The 25204-nt window shown below is 48.1% G+C and overlaps 1 protein-coding gene and 1 non-coding gene across 2 annotated transcripts; both read right to left on the reverse strand.

The window, feature by feature from the left end:
• Positions 1-1742: 1742 nt before the first annotated feature.
• Positions 1743-24297, reverse strand: Lft (Limb expression 1 family member lowfat). The gene is made up of 4 exons (XM_077692756.1): positions 23802-24297; positions 14729-14871; positions 11717-11857; positions 1743-7447 (listed from the first exon to the last, which is right to left on the reverse strand). Exons 1-4 carry the CDS (start codon positions 24265-24267, stop codon positions 7058-7060), a joined length of 1140 nt encoding a protein of 379 aa, XP_077548882.1. The 5' UTR covers positions 24268-24297; the 3' UTR covers positions 1743-7057.
• On the reverse strand, positions 18607-18679 carry Trnat-ggu (transfer RNA threonine (anticodon GGU)). The gene has a single exon. It is a non-coding gene; the product is annotated as a tRNA-Thr (tRNA).
• Positions 24298-25204: the final 907 nt, after the last annotated feature.

A 25204-nucleotide genomic window follows, 5' to 3' on the forward strand; every position in this document is an offset into this window, starting at 1 on the left:
GAGGTTGCGCGGAGACTTGCTTCCGAGCTGCCGATCGTCCGGCCGCTCGCTGGACGGCCGCAACGTCACTGCAATGGCCGCGCTTTCCTCGGTTTCGGTTTCAAAATCGCCGATTTTTGCTGACCGCTTGCGGCATCCACGCGGGTATTTCAGCTGTTGTATTTTGCATGTTGCTTTTATTTTAAACAGACTATACGGAAATAATGCTTTCAAGAGGTCGAAATTTTGAGTGCAGTTGGCCTTTAAAAATTTTGCGAATGAGTGGGTTCAGAGTCTCAATGTGGGATTTGGTTCGTGCAATGTATGGGGCGACATAAGTGAGGTGGCGTGCGATGAAAGCTTGCATTAACTGGGCTGGGTCCTCTGCTTTCATGCGCCGATGTCGACCAGTGGTCCACCTGATTGTGTGCGCGGCATAACAAGTCACACTGCGTAGCATGGTACTGCAATATCATTTCTTGCATTGACTTGTGTGGTACGACCTAATATTTGTAATAAAAGCTGGCACAGAGGACACAGCTGGGACTAGCAACATTGCAATTGAATTTATGCCGCAGCCATATCTTCGAATATGTACAGAGAGCCGAGCAGGATGTTTTGTGACTTGTAAAATTAAAAAAAAAAAAAACAGTAGAAACCCAAGTCACTTCTAATGAAAATTCAGACTCAGAGGGGAAAGGTGTGACGAAGGTTGTATCACTGATACGTCAGTAACATTTTTCACCTCTGGGTTACAATTATTGTTAAAGATGGCTTGGGTTCTGTACTTTTACTTTACATGTCACAAACCATTCTGCTCTCCCTCTGCATACATTCAAAGACATTGCTTCGAACTAAAATTTGTTCTGTGCTAACTGTTATTGTGAATACAATGAACCAGCTATCCCAGCAGCAAGTTTTATCAAGGCCTAACCACTTGAGCAAACGGCTAGGTTGGATCAAGTGCCCATTAGGGATATTGCTAACGTAACAGGACATCATAACACTCGCAACATTCGAAGGAGGAACATACGAGGCCAACGCGAGACAACGAATTTTGAAGTCCTGGAGTGAGTCGTGGAATTGCTTGCAGCCTGCTGTCCCCAAGCATTGTTACCGAACTCTCCGGTCAATAACAAGAGAGAGCTCATGCCTGTTATGAGCAGATTCATTCACACCGCTGTATGAATTAAACACAACCAGGCATTTTTCTCTCAAAATTGGCACGGTGGCCCTTTATTACGATTTATACAACACTCAGGGTTCTTGGCGACTGAGCTTTGCATACCAGATACAGAAAACTGGAAAGAGTTCTGTACGCAAAAAAAAATTGCGAGAAACAAAAGATGATAAAAGCACTCCTCACAAGGCAACCCCAGAAGCAAGCATTTCAGAAAGAACAGTATATATATTTCCCCCAGCCACTCCGTAACAAAGAGCTTTTTCTGTTTTCACTGCTTTTGCTTATCTAATACCGGACTGTCCACATCTCACCAAAAGTAGGTGCTGAACCAATCAATTCAGCATACTCCTTCTCCAGTAGGCCGTGCATAAGTCGCTGTATTAAAGCAGAGAGTTTTAAATTAGCGTGTTGCGGTGTTCTCGTACACTTTCCATAGTACCGGGACCCGACTGGGAACGTGCGCGTCCATACCGGTACAAAGGGAATGGTACAGTCTAAAGTCTGGTGTGTACAAAGATCACAGCACATGCCAGGATAAACATCATTTCATGTGCCACTTTTTTCAGCGGCTTTCTTTTAAAAGAGAGTTTCACCCACCACATTATGTGCGCCACCAAACAACACACAAACAGCTCACTCAAATCCAGGTAAAACCCACGTTTTTTCAGGCCAGTTCTGAAGTTTCACGGGAATCCAAAAGTGAAGTTTCCAGCGCGGACTGGAGATAGACAGACTAGGTAAAAAAAAAAAGGTAAGAGAAACCAGCTGGGGCCGACAGCAACAATCCCAAGAAGCTCGACACTTTCCCGTACCTGTCTCCGTGTTCTTTTTCTCTGGTGCGCACGTCATGCACTTGACCAGCAATTCACAAACACGCGAGTCACTTCTTCACCGACTAGATTACCACAGCACAAACACCAGACAACTGAACACGTAGGCTCGACTGCACATATCACTCGGCACACACTCCAGGGCCAAAACTGGAGCAGATACTTCGGAAGCCCTCCTCCATCCTGGCTCCCCTCTTCAAAAAATAAAAAATAAAAAGAGAAGAAAAAACAAGATGCTGCTCCCGAATTTCAGACAGAAAAGGGATCATGAAGACAAAATACAAGGTCAGTTTGTTCCAAAGACCGCATTGTCCCTATACCCATGATACCAATTTTATAGCAAACTTTGAACACGTAATCGAGATATTGACGGGAATAGCTGAGACTGTGCCGAACCCCAATCCCTTTCTGGCAAAGTCCTTATGATGTCATGGAATCTTGCTCAGGTGATTGGCGACTGGCGGTGTAACCCACCTACAGAAAACATATCTGGGTGATTGTAGTTGGGCTTTTAGTTCCATCTGATTGTGTATCACTCGAAGCAGAGAACATAGTGATCACTATGTTACTAGTTGTTCTCTTATTGTGCCCCGTAGCGCAAATCTTGAGAAAGACTTGACTACTGCTTGTGTTATTTTCTTTTTTTTTCGGCCGAAAAACAGTTTTCGTGGCTGGAATGAAACTTAGAGAGTTCCTAGAGACTAGTTTTTTCAATGCGAACGAAGCGGGATTTTGTCTTCGTGCTGGCCCCTTGAAGCACACAGCATGGGCAGAATTCTAAATTGCATCCACTTCAAAAATACCCATTTTGTGTCCGTTTTAACAGCGATATACTACTTGCATTTGAAAAGCCCCTTACTAATCTGATGCACAGAAACTGACGCCCCGCCTCGTCTCCTGCTTTCCGCCAATCAGGGCTCACTCGAAATGGGCACTTCGAAACGGACATGAAACGAACAAACCCGAGAATTCCTGCCCAGATGTGGGAGGTGCCCCGTGTACTTCAAGACAAACGCAGAGACTGGAGTCGAACTCTGTCGTCTCCTTCACTCGCATTGGGGAAACAAGGGGAAGAAATGGCGTGGCCTCCCTTGCAACCACATTGGGGTCGCTACCACGGAGTAAGAACCAGGGGCGGTATTCTCGTAACTGTCCCTTTTGAAAACGTCCCTTTCATCGTGACGTACTTCCGGTTAAGCAGTGGGCGTTGGCAGTAAGTTTGTTGCGCTTGCGTTACGTCACTTCCGGTTGTTTGCTTTTAGCCTATCAGGGCTCGCCAAAAGGGACACTTTTGAAAGGGACGCAAAAGGGACAAAACTCGAGAATACCGCCCCAGATAGAAGGAGAAACGGTGCTTCCTAGGGCGGCTAGGTTGCTTGGCTTAGCACAAAGGCCAATTGCAATGAAAATTTACCAGCCCCAAATTCTGCAGTGACGTGCGGTGTACACCACTAAAATCTCTTGCGACCTAATTTTAAACTCCACATGCGCACAGTACTTTCTTTAGAACCATTTGAAAACATGCCACTTCAGCCGACGCAGCACCTAGCGGAGCGTCGCCACAACTGGTCGCCATTGTGGCAAACTTCCGGATGCGACGTTCCACTCAGGAACATCTTTCGTCCTGCAGTCTGTCCTCAGTGGCGCTTTTACAGCAGCCTCGCGCGAGTGAGCACCGTAATTCGTGCATCTTCCATGAATAATTGCTTTCACGCGTTTCCGTTATGCAAGAAGCTGCAAAAGCTCTGGATTGCCGAAACAAAAAGAGCAAGCTCGAAGAGTGCCGGGGCCGGCCGCCAGTCGATACGCTGTCGGCGAACGAGTACGGCAGTTGCACAACGGCCAATTTCGTGGTTGCGACGGTAGCAGTAGGCACTCGGTCGCCTCAATGAGCACACGAGACGCGAGTGTGGCCTACACGAAATGAGGCACTCTTGGCGTGGCTGGTCGGTGCATCGGGCGCGCGCGCACACGAGTGCGGCAGCTGTGCGGCGCACTGCAAGCTGGCGGCCGGCTGGCTCTACGAGTGCGCAAAAAGAGAGAACAGCCGACGAAGAGAGAACGGCCGACGCGAGATGATTCACTGTTGTTGCGGTCAGCCGGGCACAAACGAGTACGACAGCTCGCTGTGCGGCACACTGCTCACTCGTGGCCGGTTGGTTCCTCGAGAGCGCGCATAGTGTGAGCACGGCCAACGCGAGGCGACACGCTGTTGTCACCGTTGTCACGGCCGGCCGGCTGGGAGCCGCCCGGGGTTCCGCGCAGTGCACTGCACGGAATAGATTCAGTTCTTATGACTTTGTCAAAAAATAAATAATAGTTAGCCGCTGTTGGTAACATTTCGCTCACCGATCAGAAAAAGGAAGATAAAAAAGCGGGGCCGCATTTAGCAGAATGGGTAATAACAAGGTTGGAACATTGAGTCTCGGGTAAGGTCGCTGTTTCACAATGCCAGCGAGGACACTGCAGTGCTTTCATTGCTGACGGCTTTTTGTACAGGCGGGCATCATTATCCGAAAATTTGGTGCGGGCACCCTGCTAACAGGAACAAAACTGCCAGTGCAAACCAAAGTAGTAAAATTCTGGATTTCAACTTCGATAACATGCCCTGAAACCCAATTCTCACTCTCTAGCTGGCATGTTTCGGTGCTTTTTTCCCACGGTAGTTTTGTATTTTCTCATCTCAAAAATGCCCGATGGTTCAATCAACAGAGCCATTATGCCCTGTGCCGCTGCCCATCTAGCGCTCAGCACTGTCTTTAGTGTATTCATTTCCTAGCTCCCAGCTTCGCCACAACCCCTCACCATGCCTGCGTTTGCCTTTTGCTGGACAACTATAGGCACGTCAGCCGCTCGCAGCAAAGCAATAATGGCCGCACGAACTTCCCACCCCCTCTTCGCCCACGTTTCAAGTTTTTAAAGAAACAGACGACCCAAAACACATCGAAAACGCGCATTCTTCTCACAGGTAGCCATGGGAGAATCTGCCGGCTGCGCTTACTCGATTCCTGACTGATATGTCACTTCCAGCCGGCCATAATAGCCACCCTTTTTTTTCCACTTCCCGTTTGAAAAAGGGCATTTTTGACCTTTGTGTGCGATGCAGCGATGCATATTTGGGCCTCCACATTTTGCATGTAAACCATTTGAAAGTAATGCTACCAGAAAACGATGCATTTAAGAGGCCGAAAATTTTGTTGCAGTTGGCCTTTTAGGCTAGCGGCGACTGTTGCGGCGACTGTTGCGGCCGCTGCGATTGGCGTTAAACGGTGCAGCCCCAGAATCAGTTGTGGTGGTCATCATTTTGTCTGCCAGGTGCCACTACCCCCGTCTTCGTTATTATTCCTCAATAAAGTTTGTTCAGTCATCGCAGCTACAAAGCTTTGTAGTCCACGCTTGTCTTCAATGTGACATTTCGTGGTCGCTGGCCCATCGGAACGGGCCGCTTTGCCTCCTATATATATTCCCGCTCCGTGGTTGCAACTGAAGGACCCAAAATAAGATGCTCGCAAAGCTCCTCTCCCTTCCACTTCATTGGTTGTGGCTAGTGGCAATATTCCAATTTTGGGTGTGCCATTTCAAAGCAAGCCATCTCTACAACCAAAATGCTCTCACTGATCGAAGAAAACTAGTGGTGGGAAAAAAAAAGGCGTAATTTCTCAGCCTCACTGAGGAGCATACCCTCAGTGAAGAACTATACCAGCAGCCTACAGGACCCCAGCCACTGAGAAGCCGCACTCTCAACTCTTTTTCATAGAATCCCACATTTCAAATGGCTGGCTTTGCAGCATTTTGGACGCCCTGTGTATACAAGTGCTCGAAACCACGGACAATCCCAAAAGCATCATAGCCGTAAAAAGCATAAAATAAATATGCCCTACAAAAGTATACATAAAAACCGAGCAAAGGCGGGCAGTACTGCAGCCTGGTCCACTCTGTCCAGTCCCCGGACAAGGTAGCTGACCGCTGGCGTCATCACAAGCACTCCACGGAGAGGCTAAACAATCTAGTTGTCTGACCAGGCCACTCTTCTCTCTATTAGCGACGCTCTACTAACGAGTGCCGACACTCTGCGAACAAGTGTCACGGTGCGGTCTGCCCGCCCCAACCCCGACACTCGTGCTGCTCTCCACATCACAGACTTAACTGGGCACAGCCACATCCAAACTTGTGCTCCTACGCAGACGCTAGGTGAAAATTCCCACCGTCTCTCACAGCACTGGGAATCACGCAGCATCGCCCACCACGCCAGCCACTCGTCAAATGCCGCAACCACTTGTATCTCACAACTGTTAGGTAAAAAATTTGTACAATCAGCAAATGCTTCTTCAACTCTGCCTACCTCTAGCAGCTGCTAAGAAAGTTGTGGCACGTGCAGACAAAACTAAATACTGTCGGCTGAGAGCCCCACCTCCAGATTCACACCAGTTCCGCTACGACACCTTCATGTCTTGTGACGACAGAAAGGCACTTTAACAGCACCGAGCACTCAGCCACACAGTACACGCAAATGGAGCGGCAGTGGGCGGAGTTCCACACAACGCGTTGTCTTCGTCGACTTCTTTCAAAAGGCACCTCGCCCCAGTGCCATAAGTTCCCCCCATACCGTATACTTGTCCTCTGGAGAACCACCATCACAGTCACACCACAAGACTCCCGAGACTGCAACGACAGATCCTTGACTGTGCATGGCACAACAGATCAATCACGAGATCGACTTTCCGCCAGCTTACACACGCTCGCACACACTGCAGCGAACGCACCACTGCCGAGCAGGACGCCAAGACCAGCCGTCTGCAGTTTCCACCACCACGGACAGCGCTGGTCAGGACCTGGCTGAACAGCTGGTACGCGTGCACGGGCATCGAGGCATCAAACGGCGGCTTGCACGGCGTCAAGTCCTCCAAAACCAGGCGAATGACTACAGCAAACCAGATGCGGCAATCACGAGCGGCCCCGATCAGACTCTTCAACAACCGCGCACGTACGCACACCGGGGCAGCGAAGAATTCGCTGCGCCGCTCACGACCAGCCGCTGCAAGATCCGTGCCCTAAGCGTTGCTCATCAGTGGCCACTGGTGTCGGCCGCCACCATGCGTGCTGCCAGCGCCAGGATGCGCTGCTTCTCCAGGGGGAAACGGAGCTCGCGGCCTGCGAGCCTGGCCGCCTCGAGCTCGGCGCGGGCGGCAGCAGCCTCAGTGGCGACGCGGCTCGTGAGCTGCCGCTCGCGGGCGGCCCAGTCGAGCGCCATCTGTGAGCGCAGCTCGTCGTCGAGCGGCCGGCGCGAGTAGTGCGCCAGCACCTCCTGGCGCGAGCACTGGCGCTCACGCATGGCCTTGAGCGACCCGTTCCAGTGCAGCAGCTGGAAGACGCTCATGAGCTCCTGGAACTCCAGCATGGTGCGCCCGCGGTTGGCCTCCAGCATGAACCGGAACGCCTCCACCCCCTGGCTGCCCTGCACAGGACACGGCCCACTCCTCCGTCAGCGCCCCTCAAGGCCTCTACATCCCGGTGGCGGTGCGAAAGGTAGTACTTACACAAGGGAAAGACACTAGGGGTGGACGATCGATCAATTTACCTACCAATTCTTGCATTGTTCGCGATTAAATTTTTTAACCCATTGATTGGTTCAACTCATGTGAGGTGAGTAGACCAGATGAGGAGCTTTTTTTTTTCAAAATGAGTCAAATCCGGAAACCGGAAGATAAGAGTTGTGACAAGAAAAACTTCGCAAATTTCCCCGGGAAAAGAGGTTGCAACAAAATAGGCCAGATAATGCTTGGTGAACGTGTACACAGATGGTATTTCATATCGCGAATGAGTCAGATCTTGTGGTGGCACAAATCAAGATGACCCAAGTCCACTTGCCCGAAGGAAGTGTGCTTTTGGTGTGACGTCATACAACCAACACGGCAGCCTCCTTGTGAGTTTTTGCCTAACAGCTCAGACTGCCAGATGGGATTGTATATTGATTAGGATATCATTGAATAAACCATTGATTAATTAGTTTCGTCTCCTGTAACAACGGGGTCCAACAAATGCTCACGTATGCAAATGTGATTCATGACAAAGAAGTGCTTCTTTATTTAAATCTTTATGCTAAGTTTGGCTCGGGTATCGACACTTTATTCTTTATTTTAGATGCGACGCTGAGAGGAGCATCTCTTGCCGGTGGCCCTGTCCTGCGTCCGTCGTTGTCGTCCGTGTCCGCACAGCTGCGTCTCTCCTCCGCTCACCCCCTCTGCTCTCTCCGATAGCGAACACTCTCGCCCAACATCTGCGGGCGCGTGGCGCAGTGCACTCTCACTCCGCCGGTGGGCGGCGCTGCGCGCTTGCGCCCGTGCTACACGAACCTCTGACGGTGCATTTCACGGACCATAAAGCCATCGTTCTTGTGTGTAATAAAGCTTCCGTCTAAACGACAACAACAACAACGTCTCTCATTATGCTCAAAATTACACCCACATCCCCTCGCGTGGAACCCAACGATGTGATTGAAACGCAATTCACGTTTACTACGCGTTTCACGCAATTTGACTCATCGACCCAACGGAAACACCTAACGGAACCCCCTTCAGCGTCACATCACACCAGGGTTCCCGTGAGGGGAGGTGGGCATAATTTTTTAGAGTGCAGCACTTTAGTGCCCAATACAATGGTTTTGCGGTGGCAAAGGCATCCGCGTGACCGAGCGAGTGAACGTGGCACCCCAGCAGAAAGAAGATGGCAGATGAGCATCTGGCAAAAGTGTGAGGGGGAGGGTGGCACGTGCTGGGTCGTCTCTAAGCGCGTCGCCACGGCTCAGTATGTCTCACTGCCGCCCCCTCACACTTTTGCCAAACGCTCATCCGCCGTTTGTGGCTCATCCCAAACAAGTGATATTTGCGCTGGAGGTTCAAACACGGTTTGCAACAGCATGCTCAGCGGCAGCGAAGCGCTGTGAGATAACGGCAGAGTAGTGCACGCCGCCTCGAGTTCGCTGTTCACGCGATCACTTCCCAAGATGCCACAGGTACACGTCGTGACCAAGAAGACTACACACAAATTTCGCACAAGGGAGTACGTAGTAATCATCATGTGATTTTTTTCCCCTAAAAATCATGCATCACATCTGAATCAGTGCCAGATTGCGCACAGATGTTTGTTCAGCAGTAATTTGCTTAATTTAGGGGTGTGTGAGTACTACATAGTATCATTCGAATTCATTATGAAATTGTATAAGAAAAAAAAGCTCAATATGAAATAAATATCAAATACAAAACTTTTTTTTTGTTAAAGCCATGATTTTTCCAGGTTTTCCAAGAAGAGAAACTGCCTCACGCATTTGGAAGCCAGCTCCTCTCATTGTGCTGCGACAGTATTGCCCTCCATTGAGAAACAGCTTTTCGTTACGAACTTGAGTCGCACGGGTGACCAAGTACTTCCCGACAACCAAGCGCAGACCCAGGAAGCACTTCCTGGCAATCCTTGTTCGGGGGTGAAGCCCCTTAGGGGATCGGCTGTCGGCATCTCCTGTTGTCGTCGTTTCACGCACTCACGGTACTAAAACATGAGGGCAACTCATTTTCCAACGCATCGCGCTAGAACGTTCCATCTTTGTGGTAAAAGACGTGTAACACCACCAAGACGCTCATTTTCCAATGCCTCGCGCCAGAACACTTCGTGGTTCAAAGACACGAGACTTGTACAGCAAAGCTGTATACCTCCACTCCCAAACGGTTTCATATCCGTGGGCAAGAACGCCAAGAATACACTCATAACACTGCACGCTTCGCCCCTCCCCAGGTTTCACGTCAGTGGAGATGGCCCAGGATTACCTTTCTTTCCCCCAGTCCCTTGCAGCTATCTCTGCTGAGCGGCGTTGGGACAGCTCACTGCTTAGTGCCTATTTGATATACAGCCGTGAGGCATTTGCTGATACTGATGACTTTCCCGTCCATGCAAAGAACAAGCTCTGCAAGGCAGTATGCTCATTTTTTTTCAAACAGTTTGCCAATGAAACTGTGGTGGAACGTGGTGTCTTCAACTTAATACTACAGCTGTTGCATGTTGCCTGCTGTGACAACGAGTTTTAGATGAAATGCTTCCAAATAGCACTCTTCCGATGACAAAGTCACGAGGTTCTTTTTACGACCCAAAGATAGCGCTTCTCGACTCTCATTAGCAATGGCACGTTGCAGAACAATACCTTGCATCATTAACCGAACCACAGAATGTGACGCGACACTTCAGGAATTAAGAGCGGGCCCCAAATGTGCTGAGAAACAACTTGCACCAGAGTTGCTGCTCCGCAATCACAGGTCATAACTGAACAGTGCCTCGTAACTCCGAAGCAAGCACAAACAGTATGATGCGAAAACACCGGAGAACAATAATCATAAACACTGATGAGGCACTTCCCCGGAAGCATGTCGTGAGTGTAAACGACATGTTGCAGAAGGAAGGCTCGTGGTAGAGTTGCCGCACAAGAGCCTTGTTGTATCCTGTACATAGTTACTTAGTTCCAGTTTCGGTTTCAGTATTTTGGGTTTGCAACACAGTGTCCTTGTGTATGTATATATTTGTCTTTGTGCAACGTCTATTAAAGATGAGTATGCGACACGTGCAGCTGTGTGCAGCTCACGTCACTCCTTCATTACAATGGCGACGAGGATCAGGTCACATCCCTCCTTCATTACAAGCCTGCCTGCACTACTACTACTACCTTGCTGCAGTACCATGATCAGAGAAACCAATGAGGCACCCCTTCAGAAGCCCGTGGGGGACATCAAGTATTAGCAAAGGATGGGTGGCTTGCAATGACCACTCACCAGGTCCAACGCAGGGGTAGTAAAGGCTAGTTGTGCTCCTCTAGTAAAAGCCAGGCTACAGTGTACACTGTAGCCACGTAAGGTGAACTATCACACCAATTTGTACCCTCTGGTCTAGAATGCAAATGAAACACACACACACACTACAAAAAGAAAGAGCACGCACCAACTGCACGAAAGAAGCCAGCACCTCTTTCATTTTTAAATTATTGGAGGCGCCGTCAAAAACACAACAAAATCAGCAGCAGCGGCTGATTGCTTTACCGGAAGCTGCACTGATTATGTAAACATCTGGTCATACAATTCAAAATTGCGGCCAGAGTTGACGACGATCTCATCGACGCAAGCGCAAATTACTCGGTGCTGTGTGATAAAATTTCTCGCCCTCTACAAGGCCAACTTGTCAAAAGTGTGACTTGGATCAGACTTGCTGAGTGAACAAAAAATGAGCAGTAAGTACAGCATCAGCGCGATAGCTTGCACTCCGATCTCTCGCTTCTGCAGAGCTGGGCACATTCAGAGAATGTACTCAACCTTTCGAAAAATCCTATAGTAAATATTCAATTTGCAGATCAAACTAGGTACTTGCGAAAGTACTATTCAATTCACATTCAAATATTACCGCATTCGCACACACCTAGTTAAATTAGCTGCCAAGCGCTACAATGCCTTTTGCACCCCGCAGGCTGAATGTAACCCCAGTAATGCCACCACCACAAAATGTCATAAAGAGAGGCGCTGAAATCAATAAACACAAATAAAGGAAGTTTTAGGCTTTCTTTATTGAACGAATGTGCAAATATGTTTGTTCTGTTTTGTATTTGCCTCAACCAGTAGCGAACAACTGATTTCTGATAAAAACGGAACCACTTTGAAGAGCATCTCAGGGGCTGCAGGCTGAAACGCGCACTCACCCCAAAGGATGCACGTGCATCATGCACAGCCTGGGCCACAAAGTCGTCCGAAATTCGGCGGCTGGGATGTTCGTTGAAGACCGAGTTGACCAGGGCTATCTTGGCCGCACTCCGTCGAGCTTCTGCCTTGGTCGGACAGTTCTGCAGAGGTCAAACGCACGCGCGCTGCGAGGTCAGAGACGCATGTCGCATTGCTCTTTCAGGTGCGAACTCGAGTTTCATTGCATTAAAGGGACCCCGCAACACTCACCAGTGACCACTAGGAATGTAGTTTGGGGTAAAGGCTACTGTCCCAGCAATATGCTCCCACTAGAACTAGGAAAATCCGTTCACTATCACCGGAACTACGCACGATAAGAAATCGCGCATAAATGTTCCGTCTCAACTCGAGTGTGGACAACGCGACGAAAGCTGCGCACTCTCTCCCAGAGAGGGGCACAGCTTGCGGCGTTCTGTTGGGTAGCCTTTGATATATCACATGCCAGTGAGTTACCTTCTTCTTTCGGCAACGTTGAGGGGCCTATTTCGGGTTTGGTGCCACAAAAAAAGCAGGCATGGCTGCCGGCTTGCAAGCGCGCGCTCAGGCTGGTAGGACGTTTTTGAAGCAATAAACGTTCGTTGTTGCATGGTTTCGTTGAAGGGGGAGTATTGAGTCCGTCACTCGAACTCCGCGCTCACTCAAAACACAAAAGGAACACCAAAACTATGCGTACAGGTTCAGGCATATAAGAGGTTGGTACACAGCGTCGACGATGGCGGGTCGTCACAGGAAATGCGAGAAATAAGCCGCGAAGTTGACCAGCCACAGCCAATAGGACAGCCATGGCCTCAATGACGTCGTTTAGGCTATGCGAGGGGTGCATAATGAGGAGAATTGAAGACAGCGCGGTTGGTTTTTCCGCATCTTTCGCAGCAATTGGTGCGCATACCGCTTCACGTGCATGTGTAATATTTGGCCCAGGTATTCCTGGCAGCGTAATCTGAACGTCACACAGGTTTACTTGCACTGCACAAAAAGTGTTGCAGGGTTCCTTTAAGCTGCGCTGCTCTGCACTCCTAGCGAGTGCTGCTCAAAGCAGAGTTCTCTAATACACACCAGTTGCAAAAGTCCCCTTTAAAATCCGCGTGGCGCAGCCCCTAGGGAACAAAAGCTGGACTTAGCTAACCGTTTACTTAATAGCACAACTTAATAAACAAGGGCTTGCTTTTAAAATTAACAGTCATACCTTACGTAATGTTTACGCATCTTTCCATGTTGTCCTTTTAATGAATTACGGTAGCAGCCGTAAGCACTTGAGTTCCACTTCAACTTCCCGTCGACAGATGGCAGGACAGTCAACGTGCCCCATTCTTGCCCCTGTTGTTTGCTCCAGCACAGGGGGGGGGGGGGCAAGGGCGAACCGTGGAATGGCTTTTGATACACAGGCCCTATACGGAGTTTCGCGACTGGTGTGTATTGAGCAACTCTGCTTGAAAGTGTACACACGGCCCACTTTGCATGCTGATGCTCAAACGAATCACCCGAGCTGCTACGGAACTTCATATTTCGTACGATGAAGATAATATCCTACCACTGGTCATCCGGTGAGTTCCTCCATGAAGTTTAACTCGCACGGCACCTGCTACGCTGCGATGTATTTGTTTGGACTGTTTCAGAAAATGCTTCTTGCACTTCCAGCAGCGAGTAGTGATGAGACGCGCCATGTTTAGCGTCAAGCTACCGCCCGTGGTCATTCAATACTCTATACTCGGTTACAACTCAAGAACGGCACCACCTCATGTAGTGTATCACTCCGCCAAAGCGCCAGACCCGTGACGTCAGTGCACGCGCGTTTTGAAAGGGGTTTGCTATGAATGCGTCATATCGTCTGCCTTGTCTCATGCAGTTTGTTTGTCGTCAGTGGAGTCGTTTATAAGCATATTAAGTCCAAAAAATCATGGGAACGGCTCACGCCACGTTCAAAATATTCCCAGTAGCGCCCTACTTGCGCCGCGCGGAGAAACATCCGGCTACGGTGATAAGGCACAGCGGCAACTTCCGGTGCCGTTCTTAAGTTGTCACTGAGTATACTACACACTGCCGATGCAGACAACTGCACATTAGCAACATCGGTACACTAACAAAGCCTGGGGCTTATAAAAAAGAAAACACTATTTTTTTTCCGGTAATTGCTATTGCTTCCCTATTGCTATTGAGCCGTGGTGTTTTATTTTTGTGCCCTGTATGACCCCACCTTAAGAAAAAGTTTGTCCATACCCACGTCATCGTCACTGCCATCAATTTGCCACTTACAGTGTATACACACACACACAAAAAAAATCCCGGGCCATCTCCACTAACGTGAAACCTGAGGAGGAGCAAAGCATGCAGTGTACGAGCGTATTCTTAGCGCCTTGGCATTTTTGCCAGCAGAGTTGAAACCGTTGGGGGGGTTGAGGTATAAAGCTTTGCTGTGAAAGCATCTTGTCTTTGAAGCCCAAAGCTCTTTAGCGTGAGGCATAAACGAGTGTCCCAGTGTTTTTTTAGTACGCGTTACGAAACACTCCAGCGCGAGGCGTAATTGGGTGTCCCAGTGCGTTCTTTTAGTATGCGTTACGTGCTAGCTCGAGGTGTAAATGAGTTTCCCGGTTTTTTAGTACCCTGAGTACATGACACGATGATGACAATGACAACGACAGGAGACGCCAACAGCGCCAGCCCCTAAGGGGCTTCACCCCCCCAAAAAAGCACCACCAATGAAACTAGGCTATCACTTGCATACAAACACAAGCGCATCTCGGCACACCATTACTATAATCTTTTGTATCCCAAAGCCAATGGTCCTCACATTAGCGGTAGTGGAAAGAGTGTTGCTGCGGAGCATTCCCGAAACGGTCTCATGCCCACCACAGCTGTTTCAAACAAGCCAACAGTTACACTAACCATTCTTTCTGCATTAAACCCCCCCAGGTTCCCATTCCTTGCTTCAGTTTATGCCTCCTGAGCAGAAGGGCAGTCGTCGTTTGCTTCACCTGAAAGCTTCCAAAGCAGCTGCCACCAGGGAGCGTGACGTAGCAGACGTAGGGGGGGCTGCAGGCCGGGACCAACTCGTACGTGACGGGCTCGCCGGGACGCTTCATCTGCCAGAACTCCTGCAGGGCTTCGACCACGTTCACTGAAAGACGCAACGAAGCCAAGACAAGCCAGAGATTGGTTGGGGGGTGGACACTGGCTTGCATAATGGGGCACCTCGTCGTGCAACAGGAGACAGCGCCAAGCTTCTTGTCAATGCAATGGTTGTCAAAGCGTAAACTGCTTGTTCAGCAAGTTTATAATTTATGTTTAATTTGCGTTGGATTTCTTGGGCTTCAGCCAATCATAAGTGGCCCATATGCCATAAGTTCTGCGCGAGAAATACAGCTAATTTGAGTCAAGTTTATGCTAAAAGTGGTGTCAATGTTATTCTAACGGGGCGTGCTTCTGAATGAACTAAACTCGCATTTTGTCTTCATGGGCCCTTTAACATCCGTTGTATGCACGAAGCCGTGGCACTGTGAGCCGAACCAGCCTGAGAACCTCAATGAAACATCACGATCTCTACATTGCAAGATCTGAAGCCTCTGCCACTCCAGCGTTTCAATCATGGTGTGGGAATAAAAATGAGTTTCGTCGCACTCCTTCCATTCTTTCGTGTTAAAAGTTCACTTTTAAAGCGAAGCTTTCGTGTTCTCACTGATGGCGTGACATCTGTAACGAGAAAACACCCTGCAGGAAAGCCAACTTTCTCTGATGATGAATGATCATGGCTGAAGCAAAAGAAAAAAAAAAAGGCTTGCAGTGGCCAGAATCGAACCTGAGTCCCTTGTGTTATGACGCCGGCGTCTATCCAATTCCTCCATTTCCACATCGTCGAAACTCGGTCCAAACTCAGATGACAACCGAAGAATCCATCACAAGAAAGCTTCGCGTTCAGCTGTTCTTGTCGTTAGATGGAGGGGTGCACAATTTTTTGGTTCAGCTCCAGAACAAAAAAAATGGCCGCATATCTGCTCGCAGTGCTGCAAATGCTGTTGAAAGATGACAGTCTTTTGGTGCCCCTGCCACATAAATGCCTCTCCTCACCCACTTCTCATGCTCAGCTCCCACCGCCCACCTCTCACTCTCTTCTCTTCCCATCTCCCTCCTCCCCACAAAAAATACGAAGGAGGTTCGCTCAATTCAATTTACCCAGTTCCACTGCCCGCGAGCCATCTAACAGAACCTTCCATTACAGTTGGACTTCTTGAAATGCTGCCATGAGGTGTAGGCTCGCGCGCGAGTGTTTCTTGGATTTTTGAATCCGAACATTGCTTTGAACGCATTTTTTTATTTTCTACCGCAAAATTCCAGCAGCGATGTATTTTTCATTAAAACAACACTGTAAATACCCCTTATGTGTTGATGTATTGCCTCAAATATGCCGGTTCTGTTTTTGCTGAACAATGTTGACAAGCGTAAAGTGTGGGACCAGATTTTGTGCTTAGAAAGGTTTCGCCTATATGAACTCTCGTTTCGGAATTGTCTTATCTTCTGCCCGGATGGCTGAATCGCGGGACAGACAGACAGACAGATAGGCAGAACAAAATTTTTGGGCTTCTGTAGCCCAAGAAACACTATTGCCTTTAATATAACTGTTAACCTTGAGAAGGAGCCTCCCACCAACCCCCTGCTAAGAAACATGATGTGAGGCTCTAATGCATTTCATAGCCAACGTATCAAACCAAAGGCAGGTTCGTAACTTTTTTGCAAGTGCAGTATCACTTTTAACGCAAAAGCATTAGATAACTAGGCTGGTCGAAAATATGGTGTCCACGGCTCACAAAACACCAGACTGTTCAAAGTATAAAAATGCATAGTTTCATGCAGTACCCGACCGATTTTTCGGACCTGGAGGGGAACGAAAAATGGTCTGGATAAAAGAGCAGTACGAAAAGTCCGTGAGCAATTACTCCTAAGGGACAACTGGCGGTCCCTCAGGAATGTGCGGAATATCTCTCAAGTCCGAATTTTTGGAGTCCGAAAAAACGGTTGACTGCTGTACCAATATATACTAGAGAAAAATCCGTCACTGTAATCTCGTGCTGCCACGGGCATTACCATGGCAGCTAGCAGTGTTCCTTGCCTACTTCGCTTGGCTCCTTTTTGGAGCCAAGGCCCACATGGCTTCTTTTTGGTCCCGAAGCCAAATCCCCAAAAAAGGGGGTAACACTTCTTTCATGTTCGTCATGCATGAAGCTTTTGAATACTTCCTGTTTTCTATTGATAAAATGACTTTCAATAATCTTTTACACAAATATTGCTTTTTTTTTTGCACCCACAGGAAACTTTGGAGCCTGTTGGCAAGCCATGCCAAGGACAAGCGGAACGCGCTTACGTGGCACATGACGATCTGCTCGCTGAAGTGCAGATCGCTTAGAAATTAATGCCAGATTTTTTTTTCCGCATATATTAATATGAAACTTTGAAAAAAGGGACCAACTAATACTCAAAATGATGCCACACTCCCCAGGGGGACCACCTACAAACAAATTTACTAATTGAACGGAAAAATAAGAGGGGGGGGGGGGAATATTTTGTGCTGCAAAGGATTCAAACGAGGGTCCTCCAAATCGCGAGACGAACACTGAACCGCCGGTACCAACACAGCTCGGCGATTCCACCCAACTTGAAATGAGCCTAGCAAAGGGGTTGCGGCATTTGACTTCGAAAAGAGCGGCGTCGGAAACATGTATTCAGTACTAAAGGGGAAATTCGAGCGTGTTAATTAAACAGGAAGCACTTAAGGGAGCAGCAAGGCAGGTTCCCACTGGCGGTGTATATGCAGGAATAATGGCAAGAGCGATTGGCCAAGTAACTGAGTGAGAGGAACAGGTCGCACGGAGGGAAAATGATGGTGATAATAATAAGGGGACACATGGATACCACTGCACACGTGCCGCCGTAGGCGTTACGTCAGTACCGTGCATAGAATGAGTGTGCTGCCTTCCCTGTGACACTTGTTCTACAAATGTCACCAGAGCAGTGTACGCGGCGATGGGCGCTGAACCATGCAATTCAAAGGGAGCCGTAAAACATGGCTGCACACAAAATACTGGCACATATGTATGTATGTATGCATGTATGTGTTAAAGGAGTACTGACACGAAATTTCAAAGCTGAGATAACTATGTAAAACGCTTCCTTTTTATCAGGAGATATCTCCCAGCAAGTTTCAACAGCAACCGTTCAGCGAAACATATTTAAAATCCATTTTAATCTTCGCCCGCACGAGAAAGCCCAGAGCGGGCCGACGTGACATCATCTGCTACGTGCCCCAAACTGCCGACGTCGGGGCTCCCGTGACGAAGCCGACGCGCTGGCTGTGGTTGGCGCGCGCTGCTCGGGCGTGTGTACACGTCATGGTTTTGGGACTGACGTCATGCTGCCCGGGCCTGTGGGGACGGCATAGACCTCGGCCGGTCTGGGCGCGCGCGTGCGCTCGCACGCGCTTCCAGAGAGGCAGCGATACGGCAAGAATGGTGACGCCATGTGATACATGCTGTCATGGCGGCCGCTCGGCGTTTTTTTGTCGAAACCGAAACTAGCACGAATAAAAAACGCCGTAAATGAATGTTTACGCTGCGCTCGACCATCTAATCTGTCATTCTATGATAAGTAGGCTGGTAGGCACGCATAGCAGCGAAAAAAAACGTAACATAAAAATTTCGTGTCAGTACTCCTTTAAGGTATATTATATATATATATATATAGATATATAGACAGAATAAGGGTTGGCAGTCAAGAAAACCTCAGAAAGCAAAGGGGGTAATGCGGTAGGTCATAGAAACAGATGAAGAATTTTTTGAGTCAGAAAGAAAGTGGTGCAAAAATGCCCGCCGGGTGGGATCCGAACCCACGACCTCCAGAATACCGGTCTGGTGCGATGACCACTACGCTACCGGCGGGGCTGTTTCCCCGCCGGTAGCGGGAAAAATAAATACATAAATACCCGTGAATACATAAATACCCGAGAAAGTGGTGGGGAAACAGCCCCGCCGGTAGCGTAGTGGTCATCGCACCAGACCGGTATTCTGGAGGTCGTGGGTTCGGATCCCACCCGGCAGGAATTTTTGCACCACTTTTTTTTTCTGACTCAAAAGAGACTCTTTCTGACCCGACATTTGACCACGTTTCACGTGGCGAGCCACTGGGATAACGAAAGACTACGCATCTCCCGTGGTTGTCGAGGGGCGGTGCTAGTTGACCGGTCTCTGAATCTCCGTAGAATATAACCCGCCCCGAAGTCAAGGGAAATCTGCTGCCGGGATAGCACAGTTGGTAGCGCACCGCACACGTTATACAGAGGTCGTGGGTTCAATTCTTGCTTATGATCACGGCGGATTTTCTCTCGACTTCAGTTTCTTTATTCCTGTATCACACAAAAATTACAATCATCTCATCCGGCGCTATAAAGCACCTTCAAGTAGCCAAATAGCACTGGAAATAAGGACTGCAATACGAAACTAACGTTTTCACATTGGCAACATCGTAAGGACTGCTTCGGTGTTCTAGAATTTTTTGAAACGGGACGCGTACTTTTCATTAGTGCAGGCCTTCATGCATAGTGGACAAAAACACGCTGACGGCTATTAAATTTTAAGCGAGGTTATTGCTAGTCTCTATTTTCCTAACAAACATGTGCCCTACAGCCAGTAATTAAAAACTTTAGCAATTTTTCTGTCATTCGATTGCCTTGAAGTTTTGAGCTCAAACAGCATCCGCCTATCCAAAAGAAATTTGTTAAAACGAACTTTCTTCGACTGTTGAGATTTTCTCTTAATATCAATATAATGTGAACACTTAACAATGGTAAGGAAGGCAAGGGGGAAGCGGTATGCCTAATACAGTAGCTGACGGATTTTGCGGACCTGGAGGGGAATGAAAAATAGTCCGAATAAAAGAGCAGTCCAAAAAATCCGTGAGTCATTACTCCAATGGGACAACTGGCAGTTTTTTGGGACAGCCAAGAATATCCAGAACGTCAAAATTTTTGAAGTTCAAAAAAAAACTGTTGGCTACTATATTTTGCAAAATAATAGTGCCAGACAACCCTTTAGGAATAATGAAATATTTTGCACTTAATAAAATCTGAACTCACAACCTGTAAATTGTGCGTCCTTACATCTATAGATGTGGATCAAAAGGTGGAAGACAGATCCACATTGCAACTATCTGATCCGTGTTCTTTATATGATAGTAAAATCAAGTGAAATAATTTTTTAGTAATGCTACATGCGCGAAATTGTGTATAGCACTCCTAGCAATGGCTATACTCATGCCTTCATATAATTTTAATAAGCATCAGTTATGCATAACAACCAGCTTCTTTAGGTTGCTTTCGGCCCAGGCCACATAAAACCCTGCTCTGCACTTCCGGAGCTCATTTTTTCAAGCAATCCCTCAACCAAGTATATTTACATAAAAGTGTTTTGGGTAGAGTATTTAAGCTCGTTGTTGACAGTGTGCAAAAGCACAGTAAATTTCGAAAAGAACGGTACGTTCTAGGTGACTTTTAACACAGTGCACATAAAGCACTGCCCTTCAATTCGCTAACCGGCTTTTTTGAAACCAACAATGCTATATTTATAATGCTAACACAAATTACTTTTAAGGGCTTGGGGAGAAACGTATTTTCAGGATTCTGCCAACATAGCATGCATAAAAACGCCTCTTATATTTCAGAAAATAACAATGCTGTGGCTATAGGCATTCAGGTAAGATTGCACACAGTCATGCTTGTAGCGGCCCTCAGCCATCACTCTTTGCTAAATACGGCAGCAAAATATCACGCGGCATTCTTGGCGCCTTTGCACCTGTGCCATACATGATTCAGTTTATTACTGTCCAGCAACGCTGAAATGTGTCGAACGGTAACAGACCCTAGGCCTGCTTCAGTAAGCCCCTTTAATGTGTAATGCAATACAGTGGTTTCGTTTAGGGGGCAGAGCGGCGCAAGTGACATTAATTAAGGGGGTTAATTAAAGTGGCATTAAAAACAAAATTAAAGTTTGGTGATGATGATGACTGATAGTGGTATCCCCTTTGTAGTGAGGTGATGATGCGTCATCTTACAAAAAAAAATGTTTTAGACTGTTCGTTTAAAGGGACAGACAACCAATTTTTGTCGAGTATATATTCTCTATCCCAAATGAAAGGGCATCCCTTAAAGCAGCTTATTGAGAAGCGGTTTTGCTGATAATGCCCTCGAACTTTTTAAATCGAAATTTTTTAGATCTACGAGTCGTATGTGTCCTCCCCAAAAATAATGCTGACAACCATGACATACAGTAGCGCGGCAACATACTTTTGTCTGTGTGCGAAATGAAAAGCGATATTTAAAAACTTGTTCCGGGCTAAAAAAAGTGTGAATTGCAGGCTTTCTTATTCCTTTATGAGTTTTTTTTTTTAATTAACCAGTCTATTTTGCACGAAGGCGCCATCTGTTGGGATGCATGATAGGTAGAATTTGGCTTCACGCATGCTTCACAATGCAGAGGTCGAAAGTTTGATTCTCCCCGGGCGCGTCCTTTTTTTTAGCTGCAGTTGGCGTATTTGGAAACTGAAATCGAATAATTTGGCACAACAAACGCCCGAGTCAGGCAGAATCGTCAAAGCTCTCAATGGGTCTGTTTACTGAACGCTGCCGTTGATTCTGGGCATGGAGGCTCAGTTAGCCACACAGAGCAACCCAGCGGCGTGTCTTAAAAATTTTCAAAATAATGTTTAAAAATACAAATACAATTGAAACTTATAGAAACACTTGTACTAAAAGGTTTTCAATAAGTGACTAAACGTTTTAGCAGTTACAGTAGGAGCTAGGTTTCCTGGTCACTTGACCGAGACGCATACTGTAGTATCGAGTTTCGACACTACGAACCGCCACCCTTCCGATTTCGGGAAGTTTGCTGCCAAATTAAAATTATTTCCGCCAATTTGTTTACAAATTGCTTGTGGTTACTGGGCTATATAAAACGCTGGCTTTCATATGAGCTAAAGAACATATACATGACAAAAATTGGTTGTCCATCCCTTTAATACTAACGCTGCCCTTAGGCCAGGCACAAAAAGCTTATTAGGCAGAATATACTTTTTTTTTCCTGTTACAGGTGGTAACTGTCCTAGGCAGTATTCCCCTCTCTGCTTTTCGTCCACCAGCATTCTAATCTTCTTTTCGTCCCCTCGACAGCCTTGAAGTTAACTCCCTCCGTGCTAACCTTAAATCTTAGAGCTTCTGGAAGCCGAATATTTCCCTCTAGATTTGGATGGATACCCTCGCATTCTAACACTATGTGCCACATAGTTTCCATTTCATTTCCACAGACCACGCATACCCCATCATTTTGTGTGTAGTTCCCCACAAAGCTCTCAGTTCCCAAGCAACCTGCTCTAGCCTCAAAAAGCAAAGCACCGCCTTCTGAATTATCGTAGAAATTTTCCTTTCCGATGTCTAATTTCAAAGCCCTGCACATCTCTAACGACATTTTAGCTTCCATTTTTTCGTTTCTATCTGCCTTGCCCCTTTTTTGGTTACCTTGGCTGTCTTGGATTCTCCACTGTTTGGTTCATTATAAAGTCTGCTTTGCACCGATAACAGTGATACCAATTTTATTGCAACCTCGAAACAAATAACGGGGATATTAAGAAAAACATATAAAGCCGTGGCCACCACTACGATATCACGGAACCTTGTTTGTGCGATAAACGGCCACTGACCAAAGCCGCCGCTAAGAAACATGACTTAGCGATTCTAGCGGGACCTCTAGTTCTATTTGATTGTATCACTTGAACGCTAACGTGCCGTTAACACACCCATAACTGTAGTTTTATTGCTGGCCCAATTACGGCACTGCTTCCCATATTACATTGCTGTAGTGCAAAGTTTGAAAGTTTCTCACTATCTCGTGTACTCTTTTGCTTAAAAAGTGTCTTCCATGACTGTACTGAAGCCGAGTAAGCTACGAAAGCTAGTTCCTTCAACTTTGACTAAGTTGTACTTTGTCTCATGGGCCCTTTGAGGCTTGAAATGGTTTTACGCACAAAACATCTTTGACGCAAACATGTTTTTCGCTTTTGAGTATACTTTCCAACACTTTCTGTACTTCTAGAATCAAGAATGTAGATTAAAACGCAGATCAACAATAAAATAAGCCTACTGCTGCCATACCGAAAATTGGAATTTAAAACTAAATTTTACGAAAAATTCTAAAAGAACGCTCAGAAATATGAACTACAATGCCGGGCGCACCGTTTTATTTAGATCGAACATGAAGGAAGCGTTTGTTTCTTCTTTTTGTAAGGCCTGAATAGAACCAGCGAAAACAGACGAGACCGAACGAGAAGGCAGACGAGAAGGCACGTCCCGCGGATGTCCCTGGTACGTGCACTGGTGGAAAGGTGGCGAACATAAAGCCAAACCTAAAGCAGCCGAAGTAGCAGCGGATCGGAGGGGCCCCGAGTTTCCAAACCCAGATGCATAAAAGACAGCTAGCTAGGTTCCACACGGAAGTTTTCCGGCGTTACAGGATTGAGGGCTATATAAGCACGCGTCCTCGTCACCGCATTCATCCGGCGTAGCAAGCCAGGCATCTTAACTAGGCTGACGTTGCCAGTTTCGTGAAACACCGTTCTCTCTCTCTCTCCCATTAAATAAACTCGGGCAGTTAAGCTTGCGGAGCTAGAACCTGGCCGCAGTCGGCGATCGGACCATGAGCGTGTCCACCTGTTGCGCCTCCTAAAAAGTTCCGTGCGGCAGTTCGCCAGGTGGCTTCCGCGAACAACAAACGCTTCGAAAGCGCTCGCGGGACCCGAGCGAGAGCGGCCGAGTTTCGCCAAGTAGCAGCGCTCGTCGCGAGGCTGGCCTGGCGGCCGAAATGGGCCGATCGGCGGCAGCGGCGGCGACGCACGTGCAGCCCGAATAACCGGTCTCCGTCGTCGCGTCGGCGGCCGACGACCCTGTGCGGCCGAGACGAACGACCCCTTTATGGCGAGTGGGTCAGGGGCGGCGACGGCGTGATCGCGTTGGCCCACCTCGACTGCAGCCCTGGGGGCCCCGGGCGAAGCTCTCCACCACGGCGTCCACGGCCTCGCGAAGCATTGCCTTCGCCCGCTGGTCCGCGTCGCGTTGCTGCTGCTGGCTCGAAGCGCCGCTGCTGCCTCCCGAGCTGCCGCCGCTGCGACGGCCACCGCCGGGGCACTGAAGCGACGTCTCGGCGTCGGCCGCACTCCACGCAAACCCGGCGGCCGCACGCATCATGCCCGCAGCAGCCGGACGACGCAGCGACCGTCGCACCAACCGACCAAGCGACGATCTTCTTGGGCCGCCGTTTGTAACCAGCGCAACCGAAACACAACACTGCGGCGCCGAGGACAGATGTTTCCCACGACGCGCACACGGCTTGCACACGGACGCGACGCTCACAGCGCTAGCGGAGGCTGACAGCAGCGTCAGTAGGGAAAGGGCAACGCGCACACGAAAAATTATGCAAAAATTCATAGAAAGCCTGTGGCAATGTTATGAGCGGAGAGTAGGCGACAGTGGCGCTGCGAGCGCCGGGCGTTGCGTGATGCCGGCAGTTCTCTGTGGTTTAAGAATATGCCGGCTAAAAATTTTTTAGAACAAAATAATCAGTATTGAGCCCATTATTGATGTTTTTAGTTGGCTTTTAATAAAACACAGCGCAAATTTTTGTCTTCTGGCGGCACGTCGTCTGCTTCTGTCAACTGCAGCTAACCCAGTGACTAGCGAAATAAAAGGCTTTTAGAGCAAAAAAATATCATTTAGATGAGAATTACAATGTTTCAAAAACGTAAAAATTGAGTTTTGATGCTTGAATAAACAAAAGTGTGGTTTCTTTGCTGCGTTTAGCGTTGTAGGGTCTGGCGTCGCACATTTCGAGAAGCGTTGCTCATTTAATGAATAATATAATATTTTTGGAACATTCGCAGCAAATATTACGCACTGCAAACACATTTTTTATGTTTTGTTCTGGGGCGTCGGCTTTATTTGGTCGTTTTGTTGATTAACGGGGGGTTGGGAACAGAGCGGATTTCTCTCGAAGTTGGCAACAGCGCAGGGGGCCAGAATGAGCGTTCACATCATTCGGCCCAACTGTCTGCAAGTGGGAAGCTCTACGCGAACGCGATGACTGAAGAGCGAGACCACCGCGAGCGAGACCAGATCTTGGCCGATTTTCAGGTAAACTTGAACCCCGCCATAGTCCGCTCCACCACTCCGCGGCGTGGTTTCGTCGAGGACAGCCCCCGTGTCACCTCCGACCACTCACTCGGCTTGCTCTATCTTTCGCCGAACGCGATCTGCACTGTCACGATCGCGTCGCCAGCAACCCGGGGCTGTAGCCGCTTGTTAAGCGTGGCCACTCGCGTATTAATCGTAGTCGCGTCTCGTAGTCTCGGAACAGTGCTGGTAAAAC

This window comes from Haemaphysalis longicornis, unplaced genomic scaffold, assembly GCF_048455015.1.
Source record: "Haemaphysalis longicornis isolate Haplotype H1 unplaced genomic scaffold, Haemaphysalis longicornis Haplotype H1 scaffold_12, whole genome shotgun sequence".
NCBI classification, from domain to species: domain Eukaryota; kingdom Metazoa; phylum Arthropoda; class Arachnida; order Ixodida; family Ixodidae; genus Haemaphysalis; species Haemaphysalis longicornis.

Excerpts from the sequence above, each read along its gene's own strand:
- Lft (XM_077692756.1), bottom strand. The coding sequence starts at position 24,267 with ATGAATTTTTGCATAATTTTTCGTGTGCGCGTTGCCCTTTCCCTACTG. Across the intron at positions 14,872-23,801 it reads CCCCCAGGGCTGCAGTCGAG|TGAACGTGGTCGAAGCCCTG; the intron begins GTGGGCCAACGC and ends TGCGTCTTTCAG. Across the intron at positions 7,448-11,716 it reads ATGCACGTGCATCCTTTGGG|GGCAGCCAGGGGGTGGAGGC; the intron begins GTGAGTGCGCGT and ends TGTCCTGTGCAG.